A 19570-nucleotide genomic window follows, 5' to 3' on the forward strand; every position below is an offset into this window, starting at 1 on the left:
AGATCCTCTTGTCACATTCCCCTCATGACTAGCATAGACCACCTCTCTCTTCCACCTGTGAAACTGCAATAAATGGAAACCAGATACCGCTCTTGCCCTTCAGCAGAGACTCTGTGTCACCATGTGCAAACCATCTTGTGTGGCTATGACTGCTGAGCATTAGGTGAGCAGATATATCTTTTTTTTATGTTGGTTTATTAACATTAAGCTGTACAATTATAGCATCGATTTACATATATATTAGTATGCTTTTATACAATATAAAACACTTCAGTTTACGTCATCGTTAGAGTACATAATACGTTTACGGTTCTCAAGTCCACATATCCAGATTTCACTTTTGGTTACCTGCTCTCTGCAAGGGTACTGCATCCGCGCTCAAAAGCCCTCAGATACAGAGAGATCAACTAGAAGGTGGTTGAGCTTTGTGGGATGCTCACATGAGTGTAGCCATCTTACTCCATCATACTTCACTGTCTCCTCGCCCTTGTCCTTCATAAAAACATCTGCCATAGTATTACTAATCTTCTCCCAGAGAAGGCTCCCACTGCTCACTCTTTCCATCATCATCATCATCCAGGATGTATAGAACCAATACTGAGATCCATAACCTAGCAGAGGGACTAGAGACGGACATAATGAATTTTGGTCCTACGAATGGGTGTTTAACCAGTACGACTTTCATCCTGTGTGTGTGACCTGCAGTCTGGTCTCTATACACCCAGTTTTGTAATTTGTTCATGAATTTAGGTTCTTACATTCAGTATTGTATCATTGACCCCAAGCTTGGACAACTTAAAGTGTGAGCTAAGAACCACACAGCCATTTTAAGCAGTCAGTTCATGATGTAAAAGCAATACGTATTGTGCAGTTAACTGCTATTGTTTTTTTAAATGTTTCAACCCCACTAGTATATATGGAGTCATTAGCACATACACCTGTCTTAACACAGTGATGAACAGCATTTCTGTATATTTAAACAAAAGTGCCTGATACAAAGATTCTGGCCTGGTGCTTGCTTTGAAAGGACAAACCTCTGGAGTGATTTGGTTCCGAAAAAAAGGTTAGTGATTTAGTTCTGAAAAAAGACGCGAGATGGATTTTGAATGTTTGAGGTAAGTCTTGGTGCCAGCTTTGGTAAGTGAGAAACTGCACCATCAACTAGCTGGCACTGCAAGATAGTTAATGCATAGTTTGAGATGTGCAGTAATCTTGATACCAACTGGACAACAGAAGGTACAAATGAAACCAAAGATCATTTATTTGTCACAGTTAAGAAAACCTCCTTTCATTTGTTGATTACTTATTCTAATTATTTAGAGAACTGATCACTTGTGTAATTTCAGGTTTACAGATACAGTGATAACGATCAGGAATCGACATAATGATGTTATTCCTACAATGGCTCAAGGTGTGGTTGAATACAAGGACAGATTTGGCGTAGACCCTGTGACCTCACAGAATGTGCAATACTTTTTAGACCGATTTTACATGAGTCGCATATCAATTAGAATGCTACTGAACCAACACAGTAAGTATCTTTGAAAATTGAAAAGTCAGAGAGAAAACATGGTGTTTAAAGAAAAATATATAAATTCAATTGCAATTCTTGTTTTTATGTGTAAAGCTTCTATAATTGCTAGAGAATAATCAAGCAAAATGGTAAATGTGAATGTTTTCAAGCTTTAGGTAAGTTGTGATTCATTGGTTTACATATGAATGTGCTGGATTTAACATTTGCCTTCTCAAATAATTGAGGGTATTACCCTCTACAAGAACCAAGAATCCTATAGCTGGTTTCAGGGTATCATCCCTCATCAGCCGGAAATAAGTATTCAGTCCCAGGACTTTTTTGTGATGTTGCTGTGTGCTGGGGTGACGTGGCGAGCAAAATAACGATGAATTAAACCGAGATCTGTGACTAGGGTGAGAGTTAAAAAAGTTTCAGCACTTCATCCATCATTTTATTTGGTGATGTTGCTATGTGTGCCCTAAATGGCTAAGTATATGCGCAGATGTGGGTCCCTAAGCTTCTGGATACAAGGTAGCCTGGCTGATGAGGGGTGATATCCCGAATCCAGTCCCAGCATGCTTGTTTTGAGTCCAGTGACGGCCTGACTTGGCAGTTTGGGCTGGACTGTTCCCATGGGGAGCAGGGTCAAGGCTGTTTTGCATATGGCTGGGACAGAACTGGGGTGAGGTGACGCGCAAAATAACGATGGATTAAACCCACATCTGTGAGTGTTTGAAAAGTTTCAACAATCCGTCCATCAAAAAAAAAAAAATCTCGGTGTGCGTCTGGACCAGAAGCTCTCTTTAAAACAAAACAGCAATCAAGTAGTGGGCTCATGTTTCCATGTGATCGCTATGCTGAGGAAAGTCTTCCCCTTGCTCCCTGATACAACTAGGAGAACGTTAGTGCAGGCCCTTATACTGAGTCGACTGGACTACTGCAACGGGATGCTCCTATCAGTAAATGAGGGAGTTATCGCGAGATTGCAGGTAGTCCAGAATACGGCGGCCCGTCTTGTCCTAAATCAGCCTCCCCGCACACCATCGAAGCCTCTTCTGAACACCCTACATTGGCTACCTATCAAACAAAGGGTGAAATACAAGATAGGGTGCACTATACATAGAAGTCTCCAGAACAAAGGCCCAGAGTATCTAAACAATAGATTCTCTCTATATAGGCCCGCTCGATCCTTGAGATCCAGTGAACAAGGTCTTTTACAAGTTCCAAGAGCCAGAAAGACCAGACAAGGTGGAAGAGCTCTGTCCATTGCCGGACCAAGATTGTGGAACAGCCTTCCTCTCTCTTTGAGACTTTGTCAGGAGTATCTCCTATTTAGGAAACAGTTAAAAACCTTCTTATTTCCTAATTAATCAATGCCATCTGCCTACCTATTGTTACAAGCTGAAAAGGTTCTCAAAGGCGCGGAGATACTCCTCCGGGAGATGATCCTAGCGCGATATAAACCCGCAAATTCAAATTCAAATTCAAATTTTATTTTGTGTTCTCGGTATAACCAAATCTAAACATAGCTTCACTTTAATGTTTGTGTTTTCAATATCTATCAGTCTGTCTGTCTCTATCTATCTAGCTAGCTAGATATGGTAATGGTAATGGTAATGGTAGTTGCATTTGTAAAGCGCATTATCACCCAGGGGTCTCTAAGCGCTGTACGAATACCGCTGAGGAACCCTTCCTGTCTTGTTCCTGTGAGGTGCCCTCTCCTGGGCACCTCCAGGTGAAGCCAGGCATCCTAGCGTTGTTGGGGCCGGTGTGGAGATTAAGCAAGCTATTGCCCAGAGTTGCTGCGTGGGACCCATGATTAGAGTAGGCACCGAGGCGAGAATTATCAGGTCTGAAGACATTGAGCCCAAGACCCTGCAGCGGCGGGAATTGAACCCTGGTCCCGGGCCAGACCTCTGCATCAGGGTCTGCCGCTCTAACCAGTGAGCCACACTTCTCCACAATCCTACATATCCAGATATCCATATATATAGCCTGAACGCCCCACATGTATTCTTACTTTAGGATGTAATGGCAGGTCAATGTAATACTATCTACTTCAAATGGACTCTAATCGCCCTCTGTCGATGCTGAACGTCGACTACAAGATTCTCTGGAAATTACTGGCGAATAGGTTGGTTACGGCTGTCACTCTACTGGTCCATAAGGACCAGAATGGTTTTATACCCGGGAGAAATACTGGCCTGAACTTGCGTCGACTATTAGCTTTAATGGAGTGGGCCAGACAGGGATGTTCTGGATAGCATCCTTGGACATTGAAAAGGCTTTCGATACGCTGAGTTGGAGTTATCTGTTGGTGGTGTTATTAGAGTTTGCCATCAGTCCCAATTTTTTACAATGGATAGGGCTGCTGTACAACAAACCACTGGCCAGGATGAAGATGGGATGCACTTTCTCCTCACTTTCAATGATCAGATGCCAGGGTTGCCCATTGTCGCCAATACTTTTGCCATGGCCATGGAGCCACTGGCATGTAGGCTACAACAACGGGTCATGGAATGGGGCCTGCATGTGGACCGTCGTTGCCACATAGTGTCACTGAATGTGATGACGAATTAATTTACTTGCGCGGCCGTACCGAGGTACTGCAACAGATAATGGACCTTTTAGACGAGCATGCACGGATCTCCGGACTATGGGTCAATTGCTCTAAATCGGTGGTGTTCCCGATGACGCCTATGTCATCGGCCCAGAGTCGGCTGCACCAAACATGCTGCTGAAATGGGCGTTTGACACTTTTTAAAAAATTTTTGGTAAACCTTTATTGTTACGTAAAGCAGTTACAATCACGGGCCTACAACCATCACGGCCGGCCATTAGTTCAGAGACGGTCAAAGCAGATCAATCAAGCCATAAGAATGCAACAGTCCGCCTCCCAAATGCCCCGTTGTAGCTCAGGATAATGTCTGTACCATATTGGTACCAGGATTAAAGAGGTTTCTTTTCAATTTTAGGAAGGAACAGGATCTGGTGCCGCACAATCAAATAATACCAAAGCAAGGGGTTATCATAGATCAGGATATTCACAGTCAGGACTACTGCAGGCAGGACGTTGGCGCTAGCGCACATTAATCAGGATAAACAATAAGCTGTACATTTCGCCCACCAATACAGTGTACGCCCGCTGTAACGTAAAACTTTATAAAGACATCCACCCTTGTAATTTGAACCATTAGAACGTACGGAGAGCAACCTATTACTCGGTTCCCGGAAAGAGAAGAAGAAGAGGAAAAGTAAAGGGAAAGCCGAGAGAGACAAGAGAGAAAAAAGAGGCCCTAGAAACAGAAAAAGAAAAAAAAACAAAAAAAACCCAATAGTACCCCTCCCCTAACCCCCCCACCCTGCACCCCTGCCTACGGCTACGGCCTCCCCCTTAGCAGCGTGCCTGTCGCCCAGTGTGTGGAACCCGAAATATAGAAGAGAAAGGAAGAATAAAAGAAAAAGATATATCGGGGGTCCCCAGTACAGGCTGCCGGCCCCCCCGCGTAGCTTACAATTATAACAGCGCTGTTGCAAAATATCCAGGACACCAACCGAAACAGGACAGCAGTCGCCACGCCAGCTCACCCAGTCACCCAACCTCGATAAGGGCCCCCCCTTTCAGCAGCTGAAGAAGACGATCACCATTTTGCAACCCAGACCCACCCGGCCATAATCAGAGACGTGTCCCAGTCCATTCAATGCATAGCCAAACAATCAAAGTACCAAAAGTACAATAGGCAGGGATGCCCGGAGGAAGGCAGGAAATCTGCAGTACACCAGGACACGACACACTCCAAAGCCGTTCACAGCCCACGACCATTTCCTGAGCAGCAAGACAAAGTCCGGTTCAGAAAGAGTATGCAGTTCGCATTGTCTGGGTTGCATGACGATATCAGCCATCGGAGAAAGGGCAACAAATGAGTCCCCACAAGCCTCGCATCCGATGGAATCCCCGACCACTCCATATACCCATGGACCAGGCGCCATTCCGACGATTCGCTTTGTAACGACCAGGAGTCCCCACGCACAAACTCTCACTTATCAGCAACATGTATGGTCGTGTATAATCACCCATCCGGGTCTTACCAGAGATTGTAGAGGGAGTCACTAAACCAAAGTCACATGGACAAAATACCGGCATCAGGCTCTCTCGTACTTCCACATGTGCCGGGGTCTGATCGCCATGTTAACCCAATCCACACTTTGTGCTGTCAGTACACGGGGGGGCATACGATCTCCGCGCTCCGGTTGAAATGTGCGTCGCCATCACCACAGGCGGGTACGGCTCCATGAGGACGATGCTTCCAAACGGGGCTCACGGCATAAGTGCCGCCAGGGCCCACACCAGAGCCGCCATCTTGTGCATCGTCCGAGCGTCCCCCCGGTTGCACACGATGTGGTAGCCATCTCCACTTCCCCACCGATGGTCCCATCCATGCCACCCAGTGCATCCGAGCGATGCCAAATCGCCATGTATCAACCGGCTCCGATCACCTGAAGTGCGGGATACAGTCAGCTGTAAGCGGGTCACGCGATGCTCCATCAGGAAGACAAAGAGCGGCGTCGCTTGTCCTTGTTCCGCAAGGCAGCAATCGGGGGAGGGGGGGGTCCCTCCGGCATGTGGGGGACGGCACGCAGTAGCGAAAGCTATGTTCACGTTCGGGGTAGGGCAGAGCGCCTCGGCGGGTGACCGGCATTTTCCGGGTCTTCCTGGCCGTTGTTATTCCACTAGCGGCTGGCAGCAGTATCACGCGAGGTCCCGGCTCCGGGACTCGCGTAGGCCACACCGACTGGGAGGACATATCTCCGTTCCCAGAGCTCGGAGAGCCTCCGGAGTCACTCTCGGCGGGTCAGGTCCCTCTCCGACGTCCGACAATATATCGGCAGCGCCGCCTCGACAGCTGGATCCGGCAGTAGGGGGAGAAGGTCGACGGAGCCGGGAGCCCGGGCGACCATCTTGGTCGCCGACCTGGCTCCGCCCCCCTGCGTTTGACACTTTTAATTATTTGGGGGTCCAGGTCTATCATTCAGGGACGGACATTATAGACGGAAACCTGGGGCGTGCCATTACCAGGGCCCGATCGGCTCTTCCGTTCTGGTTGGGCCTCCCTTTGTCCCCCATGGGGCAATGCAGGTCCTTCCCCGCCTACTATATTTGTTCTACACAATCCCCTACTGCCTGCCACAGAAAGTCTTTTGGTATCTGGAGTCCCGTTTAGTCTTCCTAATATGGGGGAACTCTAGGGCCAAGGTTGCTTTCCATAAATTATATCTGTCACTGTCGGATGGTGGCCTAGGTGCCCCGAATTACGAGCGCTACTACGCCGCAGCACAACTGCAATAGCCAATGAGATGGCTAGCTTAGAGTAACCTTACCGAGTTGGTCACAGCGGCCATATCTTGGGACCATCCCGTACTACTGGAGTGGTTGTCGGGCACTACCACCTTGACCCAAAGCAGCAAGGCAACATCCTAATGAAAGCCACCAGGCATAGCTGGTCTAGATATGTGCTGCCCAAAGGTCGGACCACCCCACATGGCCTGCCACTGCAGTTACTGCTGGGCAAGTTTGCATGTCACGGACGCATGGAACGTGGGCCCTGTAGGGAGAGGGGATTGTACACATGGGGAGACATGTATGTAGACTCGCAGCTACAAACATTTGAGGAGTTAGTGGACATCTATGAAGTACAGCAGGGCTCATTCCTGTTGCACACACTGCTTACTCGCCACCTCCTACAAACATGTGATAATGATCGTACCGAACCCCCCACATTGCACCTTTTGCAAACACGGCTGAAGCATGGATGGGGCAGGCACGCCGTAACAGCCATTTACACTTCGTTTAGACTGAACGATACACCCGCACTGACAACATTATGCGTGAACTGGGACACCGAGCTGGCCACCACCATAACTGATAAACAACGGGCACAATGCATCAGCCACCCAAAAACTATTTCGACCAACTGCAGGTTGAAAAACGCCCTATTCAATTACTTGGATCATACGTACCTCACACCTCATAGGCTGGCACGCATGTACCTGACGGCTGTTGATGTATGTCCCTGGTGTTGTGACCCGGGGGCCACATTGACACATATGGTGTGGACCTGCACAAGTATAAAACAAGCATTTGCAATGCAATAGGTCTCGCATTTACGAGAGTTTGAGCTTTTGGTATTGTAAATGACAATGCCTTTTATTTATGTGTTGTTTTTAAAACAGATAAATAAAAGGCATTGTCATTTACAATGCCAATAGCTTAAACTGTTGCAAATGCAAGGCCTATTGCATTGCAAATGCCAGCACGTGCTATAAAAATAAATTAAAAGCATTAGGATAGGACGTGTACTGCCTGCAATAGCAGGCAGGACCAAGCTATTTAAGAAAATAGTGCTCAGAGGCTGTAATTAAAGCCTACTGAGCAACAACACACATAAAGGGGTGTCGCCATGGGAGGTTATAAAATGAGACAAGGCAGTATTAAGGAAGGACTGCTAAGCCTTTTGACTAAGGAACAGACACAGTTTACAGTGGACAATGACACAAGGCAATGAAAAATATGGGTGGAGAGTGGGTGGAGCTTCAAGTCCCTACCTGAATACAGCATGCCTCGCAGAGCAGAGCATACGCTGCCCAGGCTCGACCTAAAAAACGAGGCTGGCTGATTCTTTGCATGGAAAACGTCTCAGTTTGTGCATTTGCATATTAGGAATATGTATTTTCTGCACAGCTTATTTTGTGAAAACAAGAAAAGCAAGGTGAAAGTCAGTTCCTGTCATGCTGCAAGTGCTGTTTAAACCATTCTCTTTTTTTGCAGTTTTATATTGCATGAGCTCAGCATGACTGTATTAGACTATTTACATGAGCGCCTTTTACATTACACAAGTTCACTTTCATGCTTGTTTTTTTTTTAGGCACTGGAGATTGTCATTTGCTCAAAATCACAGGATGTTGATTAAACGCTGACACTTGAAACGGGTTCCCCAGTTCGAAAGTAGGCAACTCTGGCCATAACACCATCATCCTCTCTTAACGTGTAAGCAGCTGCTACGGTGGAAATATTAATGTCATATTTTCTGCAGCATTCCAAAGTTTATCCTGAACGCCAATGGGCGATGTGTGGTGGGTGGCACCCAGGCAGTGGCCCCATGTCCAGCAGGGAGACTCCTTAGCCCTGGGGCCAGGTGTGCGTGAGATGACTGGGCCACGTGCGGTGGGTGACACTCGGTGCCCCCCACGCCAGCAGGGAGCCTCGTGCAGCTCCGGGCCATCCTGTGGGTGAGGTGACTGGGCCAGGCCCCATGCAGTGGGTGGCACCCCGAGGCCTGCTCTGCAGACCCCCGCTGCCTCTCCTGCACACAGCTCCTGCTGCGGGAGAGTGATGTGGCTGCCTGTACATGAGGTGACAGGGCCCTGTGCGGTGGGTGGCACCCTGCTCTGCGGACCCCGATGGGTGGCACCTCATTGCCCCCACGCCCAACAGGGAGCCTCGTGCAGCCCTGCCCCCCCCGTGTGTGAGGTGACTGGGCCCGTGCGGAGGGGGCACCCAGTGACCCCGACGCCTGCAGGAAGCCTCGTGCAGCGCTGGGCCCCCTGTGCGTGATGTGAATGGTCCCCGTGCGGTGGGTGACACCCCGTGGCCTGCTCTGTGGACCCCGCTGCCTCTCCTGCACACCGCTCACCCTCCCTGCTGCAGAGGGTGATGTGGCCGCCTGTGCCTGACACGCGCCTGAAAGCCGAGTTGCCTCTTCCACAAAACTTTCTCCACTCCCAGCCTCAGCTGCTGTCTCCAGCGCCTCCTGCCCTCGCACGGACTGGCTCTGGGCGCTACCAGCCCCCCACTGCCCCCACCGACCCCTGGGACACTCAGACTGCAGGTGACTGGATTCTGGGAGCTGTGAAGGGCACTCTGTGGGTGCCCACGGCGGGTGCTGCGGTCCTTGGGGGTTCCGTGGTGGGACGTGGCTGTGGGGCCGAGGGATGGCAATCTCATGCTCTGCATGGGTTGTGGGTGCGTGCGCTTCGAGTTTGTGCGTGGTTGCGAACTTGCGCCTGTGTTGTAGGGGTGTGCTTGACAGCAGCGTGGTGTTTCTAATGGGCGTGCATGTGCTGTGGAGTGTGTGCGTGTCTGTTGTGTGTGGGCAACGTCTCAGAGTGCACTTGTGAATCGCTGGCCTGCTGTGGGGGGGGGGGCGCATGTGTCGTGGGGAATGTGTTGTGCATTTGTTGCTGTGGCAGTGCCTTGTCTAGTTGAGTCTCTGTTGTGAGTTGCGCTGTGTGAGGTGATAATAGCCTGAGTTGTGTCGGTGTGTGCGTGTGTGTTGAGAGTGGTACAGATGGTTTGTGAGTAGTATTTTTTGTTAATTGGGTGAGATGGCCGTTCTTTGGAGCCATGTGCCTGCAGTGTGGAGTTTCATGCACATGTATGTGGTGCGATGTCTTGTGGCTTGTGTGTTTTGTAGACGTGTGTCAGTGTTGTGGTGTTTCATGGAAGTATAAGGTGACGTTGGCTTGTGTTGTGTCAGTTTGTGACGTGTATACAAAGTGGTGTTGTCTGCATGTGTGTGTTGTGTGTAGCAGAAAGAGTTTGTGGGTAGCATTTTGTGTGTGTTGCGTGAGACGGTCGTGCTGGAAACCATATGTCTGTCCACAGATGAATGCGGGCGGACAATTCATAATAATTATACATCTCGTTGCGGTGTCCGGGTCTGACATTTTTTACCCTTGAAAGAATAACAAGCCGACTGGGGTAAGGAAACTGAAAGTGATGGGAAGCGCCAGCCGGTAACCAAACAAGTAAGCCAAGACAACAGACAATATGAAATGTTTTGTACCGGCTGTTTTTGTGCATCTTGTATAGTCAATATACAAAATAATGTGTCTAACTATGCCATTAATGCCTCTGAAAGACAAGCCGATAATTGTGTTTTTTGGAACACGCCCGTGTACGTTGTGATAGGGAAACATCACGGGTGAAGCACGACAGCATGCAAATATAATTTTTAAAAAGCCTCTGGTAAATACTGGTGCAGTTTGATGTTTGTTCTGGTGCAGGGAAACATCGCGGGTTAAGCACGACCGCATTCAAATATAATTTTAAACAAGCAAACTCACCGCCACAGCCCGACTTTAATAGGAAGCCAGGCAACCTTTGTTGGGACGGGGGCGGGGCCGGACAAAAACAGGAAGCAGGCGCTCCTGTGCCTGCCGGAGGATTTCCGTGTTAGCTAGCGGGGCTCCCGTGCTCGTGGAGGCCCGCGGCCCCCGCCTGTTAACCGGAATGACCCGCTGGCTGCCGAGGGACACGCAAGAAGAACCTGGTGAGTGGGGTGTGAGGGGGATGTGTGCGCGCACGTGTGTGTGTATGTGTGCGGCGGCGTGGGTGTCTCTGTATGCGTGCGTGTGTGTATGTGCGCTCGTGTGTGTGTCTCTGGTGAGGTAAGGGGGGGAGCGTGTGTGTATGCAGTGTGTGTATGCAGTGTGTGTGTGGGTGTGTGCGCGTGTGTGTATGCGATGGCGGGGGTGGGTTCTCTTTATGTATGGGTGCGTGCATGGGCGCTTGTGTGTCTCTGTGTATGCGCATGCGTGTTTGGTGCCGTGCGCGCCCTCGAGGAGGAATCTGAGACAGCGAGGCTCATGCCTGAACGCTGTCTCACATTCCTCCTAACACGTCAACAAAAGTTCATCGCTACGCTATCGCTACGCTCAACCTAAACATACTGGACTGATATAGCAATTAAACTCACAGAAGCAGATGATACCCGAGTGGAGGTACAACCTACCCATTTTCTATTGGGTATCAGGAAAACGCAGCGCTTCTCATAAGGGCCTGAAAAAGTTTCTGGATCTAGCGCTGGGCCTCTACAAGCATAAAAAAGCCTTGAGATGGAAGGTGAAAACAGGTCCCAACATACACTCATGGCTGCTTGACCTTCGTAGGGCACTGGTGTCGGTATACACGAGTCAGCTAGCAAATGCAGCGCATGCGACCGCGCCTCTGTGACCAAATTCCATTTAATGGCAAGACTACCTGACACTACCAAACGTTTCTCGTCCATACTATTGGGGTCATTAGGATCCTGGAGGGCTAAAAGTGGCACAGACTGTATCTCCAGCAGTTTCAGCACTACTGCTTATTAGGATCAGAATGTACATTTTGCTGGTACCAGCTTTTTCCAATGCAATTACATCCAGTTTATACCTCGTTGTAAATTCCGGCTCAAAAAAGTAACAAATGGCGGTTCTTCAGGCAAAATGGGTGCAAAAATTGTACAGATCACTCTGCCAGGTTACTACGAATGTGTTAGGCCATCACCCTGCAATGAACTTATTGATTTAACTGAGCCCAGGTATGTAATGGATTAAAGACCTGCAGTAGAAAGTTGAAGGTATTGACACCCTTTAGGTTAAAATGACTTTTGACCTGTTTCAGGCTTTTTTTTTTACTGAATACTTAACCTGAGAGACAGATTTGTGCCTTTAAGTCAAGATTTGTAATTGCTCCCCGATTTTAGCCTTACGTAACTTGTGTTTTGCAGCTCTGTCATGGCGGGTTTCCATACCCTTTTTTAAATGATGTACTATGGAACCTTATGACAACAACATGATTGAACCAATGCTTGAAATGAATCTCATCCATGGGTAATACATCGAGCCACACAACAGTCCATTGCTTTTCACTCACCATGCTACTGTAGACACATAGGAGTCTATTATAATGGTATGTATGTATGTATGTATGTATGTATTGGTAATCTTTTATAGCGCATGTCTGTCACCCAACGGGTATCCTGGCGCTTTGACTAGAAGGATCCTGCTGCGCACCCTGCTGATTTAAGAACTAAAAAGATGCAGCCCTAGGAAAGAGATGCGTTTTTAAATTTTTCTTAAAAGAATCAAGATCATTCATACTTCTCAGTCCTAGCGGAAGAGTGTTCCATAGCCTGGCTGCCGTAAAGCTGAAAGATCGACCGCCCAACCGCGATCTCAGAAATTTAGGCACCACAGCAAGGTAGGCAGAAGCCGAACGAAGGGATCTGGACGGAGTGTACCAATGGAACATGTTCTGAAGTGGCACTGGACCTTGTCCGTGAAGGGCCCTGATCGCCACCGCCATACGTGTGCTGGCGATCCGCCCGCCATTATCCCCCGCCCGCATGAAATTTACCCCCGCCTGATTATGTTGGCAGGGGGTACCGTGGCGGACTGGAAGACCGTCTGCCGCTTTTCCGCCCGTTCGATGAGTTGACCAGGCGGAAAAGGTTTTAATATGGTGGCGGTGTCTGTTAGACACGACCATCCATATTACAACACATACGGGGATATGCCAAAGCCGCTGCTGAAAGGCAAGCAGTCTTTGCTATTGGAGTCCCGTAGCCGGCCCCTAGGAAGTTGGGGGTGGGTGGTGCACATGGGGGGCACCTATGGTACCCCCCTCCATTTGCATGCACAACATGCCTTTTTGGCATTGCGGCGGGTGGTGCTGAGCACTTATGGCAGTCGGACTCTTTTACGTCAGGAAGGTGGGTCGACAAAGTCTGGCCGCCATCCTAATGATGGCCATAGTAATCATAATCTGGTATTTGTAAAGCGCAAACGTATCACCCTTAGGGGTCTCAAAGTCCTGGGGAGAGTGAGGGCCTGATGTAGGTAATTCTAATTTACCACTTCTTAAATACGGAATCATACCGATTCGGAATTTAAGAAGTGGTAAATTAGAGGGGGGGAAATGTAGGTAAATCAGAATCGGTAAATACCGAATCGGTAAGATTCGGTATTTACCGATTATGTAAATACCGAATTGGTTTCCCCCATTGATTCCTATGGGCCTTGAAGCCCATAGGAATCAATGTGGGATACCGAATCGGTATTTACTGATTCGGTAATTTCCGAATTTTGCAAGGGTGCAGGGGTTGTCACTTTGACACCCTCTGGCACCCCAATTCCGGAATTGTGTGCCATGTGGCATGTCTGTGTGTCACATTGCACAGGTGTGCATGCACAGATGTGCATGCACACCTGTATTCGGTATTTTACCGGTATTTTACCGAATCTGACTGGCCTTTGGGACTCAGAAGAGTCCCACCTACATATGGAAGTTACCGAATCTGTATAAATACCGATTCGGTATTTTACCGATTCGGTAAATTTACCGAATTGGTAAAATAGGCCACCTACATCTGGCCCTAAGTGAGTTATTGCTCCGAGTCACATGATGCCAAGCTGAGCTGCTGAGGCGATTGAGCCGCGAGACCTGCGCTCCGGAATCAGTCACTCTGTGCGCTGCCCCACACCTCTTCCACAGACTAAGCAAATCTGTCTTGGTCCTGTTCTTGAAAGAACAGTCCAGCTTGAAGTGCCAGGCCAGGTACCCCCCAGGCACCAGACTGGTTTCGGCCTTAGGCTTCATCAGTGAGGTATAATTTGAGTCTTGTTATACAGTGCGTACCTGACCGTTTCTGGACATACAAGTCACACTTAGCTTCAGCAAACAGAGTGATGGAAGGGATTCGATTCTTGAATTCATCTCTGCCACAGGCAATGTCTCTGACCTCATTCCAATCCCTCATTTTTCACACACTATTCCATTGTAAAACCGAGTTTAACCATGTGCAAATCAGTCATGGCCCTGCTTCAATAGGAAAAACACAGCCTGACCTACCAAGCCAGGTCCCTTCCAGTTGAAAACACAAGGAGCCCCAGGCAGGTTTTTAGCCGAGTTAAGCCCCGTCTGTGAGATATAGCTTAAATCCTGTGAGATTGATGCTGTGGAACCTTAGGAATCGCATCCCAGTCAGGGTCCTCTCAGATCTTGCCAAAATGAAACTCAATTGTTTATGTTGCCAAATACCTTTATTCCTTTTGTCTGTTGATGAGAAAGGTCTGGGGCCATGTATGCCTGCTGTGCCCTATATCGCAATTAGTTTTATTCTCCATCATTTCCTTTGTTAAACAGTACTATTTAGTAGATAATTCTGCAAGTCTGGGCACCAATGCACAACTTCACACATTAATACTAACTAATAAATATTATGTGATGTAATGGGCCTAAAGCACATCTTAGTTCTTCGTAAAAATACTCCTGTTCTATATGTATTTTGTTGTAAAGTAAATTGTACAGATGACCAGAAGTAGCCAGGAGGTATCTTTCATGTAGAAGGTGTATTGGTTATTTGTTTCATAGAGTTCTTAAGTAGGTCTTGTAAAAGTCCTGTAGAGGTATTGTAGATGTACCACCAGGAGCTGCATGGTTGCTGCTCAGCCCACTCTCTTCAACTGTCATTCTCCACACACAAGCAGGCACACTCACATTCCACTCACTCTGTCATCAGGCATTCTAACATTCCACACAGACATCACATTCATTCTGGCTGAGCGGCTAAGGAGGAGATGCATTTGTAGAAATCAAGGTATAACACGTCCCCTTCCTTTGGACAACAATAAACCACTATAATTTGCAACGTTGCAGCAAAAACGTAAAAGTGATAATGCTTACAACTTTGCGTACAATAAGTGTCAGAGGAAGAATGGAAGTACAGTGATAGAGAGAAAAAAATGAATAAGTAGTGGAAAGTGACTAGAATGGAGATAGGATGAAACAGTGCAAACATCCACAAGGTAGCACATCCCCTTCCCTTGGAAAAAACAATCAATAGCAATAATAGAAACATAGCATGTAAAACATTGAATGCAACACTTTCTAGAAAAGCATCATAAGAGTGAAGGAAGAAGAGAAAGAGTAGAAACAGAAAATTTAATGTAAGTAAAAAGGTGCAAGGCAGTAGCGTAACTAAAGGCTGAAATGATACAGCACCCAACCATGTTTCTACACGCCACACCATAGAGGAAATAGTGCAGGACTGAGAGAGTGAAGGACAAAAAGGGAGATGAAAATATCCATACACTCACACTATTCTGCACACCTCAATAACTATATGGGGTAGACAACCCATTGCACAAAGGCACAAAAGTGTAGGGGCATATAACCCAACGCACAAAGGCACAAAAGTTTAGGGTAGATAACCCATTGCACAAAGGCACAAAGACACAAAAGTATAGGTACATAACCCCTCACACTAAGGCACAAAAGCACAGAAGTATTGCGTAAATAATCCATCGCACAAAGGCACAACAAAATAGGTAAATAACCCAACGCACAAGGCGCAAAGGCACACAAATAGAGGTACACTGCCCAAAGCTCAACTAAACAGAGGCCAAAGTATGGGTCAACTGCCCATCGCGCATATCCAAATAAAAGTGGGTACAAAGCCCAATGCGCATCACAGAATATAGGTGCACAGCCCATTGTATACCAAAAAATTGATGAGTAAACACCATAAAAGTAAGGAGAAAATAACAACTCACACTACTGAATGAACATGTAGTAAAGGTAGATAAAAGGGTGATGCTGATGCTAGGCACAAAACAAAGACTATGTAGGGTGAAAACAGTGACAAGGGTGTGCGCACAACCCACACTGAAGACTAGACCGAGTGTATGGAGGCCAGCTCCTATACACAACTACCCTACAGGAAAAGTCTAAACTTAATGCACTAGAAATTTCAAGATCGACCCAATCTGGAACAAATGAAGCTCTCACTAAATGCATACCACGTAAGTGAAACACTCAATTAAAGTGTGAGTGAAAAATAGTATGAAACACAGTACATGACGATGACTTAAATAAAGTCAGCAATTACCAAACACATTACAGTCTTACTTAAATTGTTGAATAAATCATTACAAGCATATTATATAGTTATTCTTAAACAGTTAAAAGTGACAATGTATGTGAGCAAACGCCGGTGAGCGCTCTCTCTCACCCGAGATCTTTGTTCAGAAAGTAAAGAACAACATGCTTCAGATCACACTCTCATAAGTCAGATGATCTACAGCTAATTACATATTTAAGAATGCAGTACTCGCATACCATTGACCGGTAGTTGGTAAGAGGGAATTGTATTCCTCAAGCAAATATAATTTGATGGTTAAATACAAAACAAAGTAGAGTAAGGATGATCTCTTTCAGTTGTAATGTCTTAGTAAAGCAGGCTGAATATAAGAATACTGAGGTCCAGTGTAACAATGGTTCCTTTCCATTCTAACAGTTCGAAAAAAAATAGACTGTGAGCAAAGCGACCACGTTCATAATCTTGGATACAAGAAAAATTGCCAAACCAATGAAGTGTTGTTTTTTTTAAAGTTGCATTGCTTTCAATAGTTTCTTGTATCAATAAAGTTAATTAAAAATTATGTAGGTTTCCTCACCTTCAGTAGTCTTGTGGCCAAAACACCAGGGTTTCCTTAAGATCGTCGCCAAAATGTTATAAGGTAAATTGTACAGATGAACAGAGGTAGCCAGGAGGTATCTTTCATGTAGAAGGTTTATTGGTTATTTCGTTACATGTTTCATAGAGGTCTTAAGTAGGTCTTATAAAAGTCCTGTAGAGGTATTGTAGAGGTACCATCAGGAACTGCATGGTTGCTGCTCAGCCCACTCATCAACTGTCATTCTCCACACACAAGCAGGCACACTCACATTCCACTCTCTCTGTCATCAGGCATTCTAACATTCCACACAGACATCCCATTCATTCTGGATGAGCAGCTATGGAGGAGATGCATTTGTAGAAATCAAGGTATATCATATTTCCTTCTACCTGAAACATTTGCATAGATAATGTATTAAAGGGGCCATCTTTATCTTTACCCTGTCCTGAATCGCTAACAGTCACCAACAGTCAACATTCCAGAATGTTCCTGTGTTTGATGATGTATGCTTGAGTTTTGTAACGTAGTTCGACCTCATTCACCGAATAGACCCTCCAATAGTTTTCTTTGCTAATGGAAAATACGCAGTTATGCTGCTGATTGTCTGAAACAAATCCCTTTCAATTATAAAACAATTTGCCCATACGTATTCATTAATAGAGTAGCACCAGTCTCTAAAATCTTATTTCATTTTGTCCAGGTTTGCTGTTTGGTGGGGATATTCAAGTCAATCCGGCTCATCCCAAACACATTGGCAGCATTGATCCAAACTGCAGTGTTGTAGACGTTATTAAAGGTACGTTTCGTTAAAAAAAAAAACTCACAGCTTCTGAAAAAACTGCTTGATTAGTAATATTTATAACTCTGAATTTTGGTTTACCCATCACATCAGGTGATTGGAAGGGGCTTGTACAAAATGCTTCCACTCTTTTCCCAATAAAAGCAAGGCTCCCCTTGTTTGGGTTGGCCTGTTGCCTGCGGCAGGAAAAGCCCCAGAATGTAACATGGAAACATCAATGTTTTTGATTAAATTTCACTCATTGTGGGGATGAGGGTATCTGCAGGTTATGGGCCTATGTAGCCAGCACCCATGAAAACCTGATAATCACAGCTGTTTATGAAAACTTGTGTAGTGGAGTCCAGAATGGTGTGGCTAGTGTGGGACACTGCTTTTTCTTAGTCTGAATGCTGCGTAAACCTCAAACTTTAGCTAAAATACAGATTTTTTAAAACATTTTTGTGTGGGTAAGTTACAGAATCTGCAGGGACTGACAAAAAGTCATATCACTCAATGTTTCCACACTTCTCTTGATAAGACCAATGTTCAGTGGGCAGTGTGGGTAGGAAAATGTACTAGTATCCATGCAAGACACACATGCCTGGATTACACTGGGTCTCTAGGTTTCAGAAATGCCCAGAGCGTGTGGAGGCAAATCGATGCTGACACTCACTGGTCCAACATGTTATAGGTATCCTCAGTGGAATGAGAGGAAATGGGGTGGATTTTTCCCTATTTTTGGAAGGGCATTCAGCCAAGAAAAAGTGCAGGATTCCACACAAGCAACATCACCCTGCATTTCCTTGGGTCTGTAGTTTTCAGAAATGGTCAGGAGTTATAGGGTTCCCTAGATGCCCGCTAATCCAGAGCCTGACTACTGTAGTCATTCCCAAAGGCAAGTGAGAGAAAATGTGAATTTGTTTGGGCCTAGTTTTCAAATATGAATTAGCAGAGATTGGGTAACCCCACTACCCATTCCACTTCCTCCTGCTCTGCTCAGTAGCCAGTGGCTGGAGTAACTAAACCTTTGCAAAAAGAATACCAAGGCCAGTAGTCTTTAATCCACTACCAGACACTCCCTGCCACTTTTTCTTGCTCTTGCAGGTTCCCGCTTTCTGTTTGTGACCGTTTTGGCATCTTTTATTTCTTCCGTCTTTCTCATCCGTGTGTTTTTCCCTCTCTTGCACTCAGTAGATATCTCAAATGAAAAAATAAGTGCTGGTCCCTAAAAATAAGTGCTGGTGCCTCCCACCTGAAACCACTGGTGTGGTATCGGGTTCCCAAGGCCTACATGCTCCGTAGATAACCCACTTACACCGAAAGAACTGTTGGCACGGAAACTGAAAAGTACAAGAAACAAGTTTATTAAGACCCCATGGGGTGGTGGTACATTCCTACAGCACCCTTCGGCAATGCAAGAAGTATCACACCGAACGTTGGTGTGAGTCCTTCTTTTATACACTTTACAGGTAATAAAAAGATAGGCGGTACAAGGTTACAAAGTTTATGTACATATATGGTCATTTTTGGAGCACAGCCAACTCATGGGAGGGGTTACAACTCCACTGGTCAGTTTGGCGGAACATTCCTGAGGGGTGACTGGTCAGTTGGAACTTCGCATGTACAGGCTTGACCGTTACTAAAAATAGCCTGTTGCTGGGCAAAGTCGAGTGGTCAGTGGTACGGACAACGGACTAAAGGGCATGCTGACCACGAGGCCGCTCATTCCCTAAAATGGCCACCGTAACATACAAAATGGCGTTTTCTAATATGGCCAAGTTAAGGGGAATAACGTGTAGCAAAGCTAAGCGCTAACCCGGCCATTGTCAAATTACGACAGACGACCCTTTTAGCGTTTAGCTGAAGCTACCTCATAGTGGACGTAGTCGGGATACTCATCTTCGATATCAATTAACATTATTTGAGCTACTTCTTTATGAAGCATCATTTCATTTTGAACAAGAGCTCGTCTTGATGGGATGCAAGCTGATAAACACATG

The 19570-nt window shown here is 46.5% G+C and overlaps 1 protein-coding gene across 2 annotated transcripts in view; it reads left to right on the plus strand.

The window, feature by feature from the left end:
* PDK1 (pyruvate dehydrogenase kinase 1) overlaps window positions 1-19570 on the plus strand; it is a 598915-nt gene that overhangs the window by 444722 nt on the left and 134623 nt on the right. For both annotated transcript variants that reach the window (XM_086956138.1, XM_086956137.1), the window contains exons 4-5: window positions 1347-1531; window positions 17493-17588. In XM_086956138.1, the coding sequence (XP_086812264.1) occupies window positions 1347-1531; window positions 17493-17588 (281 nt within the window). The remainder of the gene's footprint in view (window positions 1-1346; window positions 1532-17492; window positions 17589-19570) is intronic.

The sequence above is a fragment of the Lissotriton vulgaris genome, chromosome 2_1 (assembly GCF_964263255.1).
Source record: "Lissotriton vulgaris chromosome 2_1, aLisVul1.2, whole genome shotgun sequence".
In the NCBI taxonomy this organism is placed as follows: Eukaryota; Metazoa; Chordata; class Amphibia; order Caudata; family Salamandridae; genus Lissotriton; species Lissotriton vulgaris.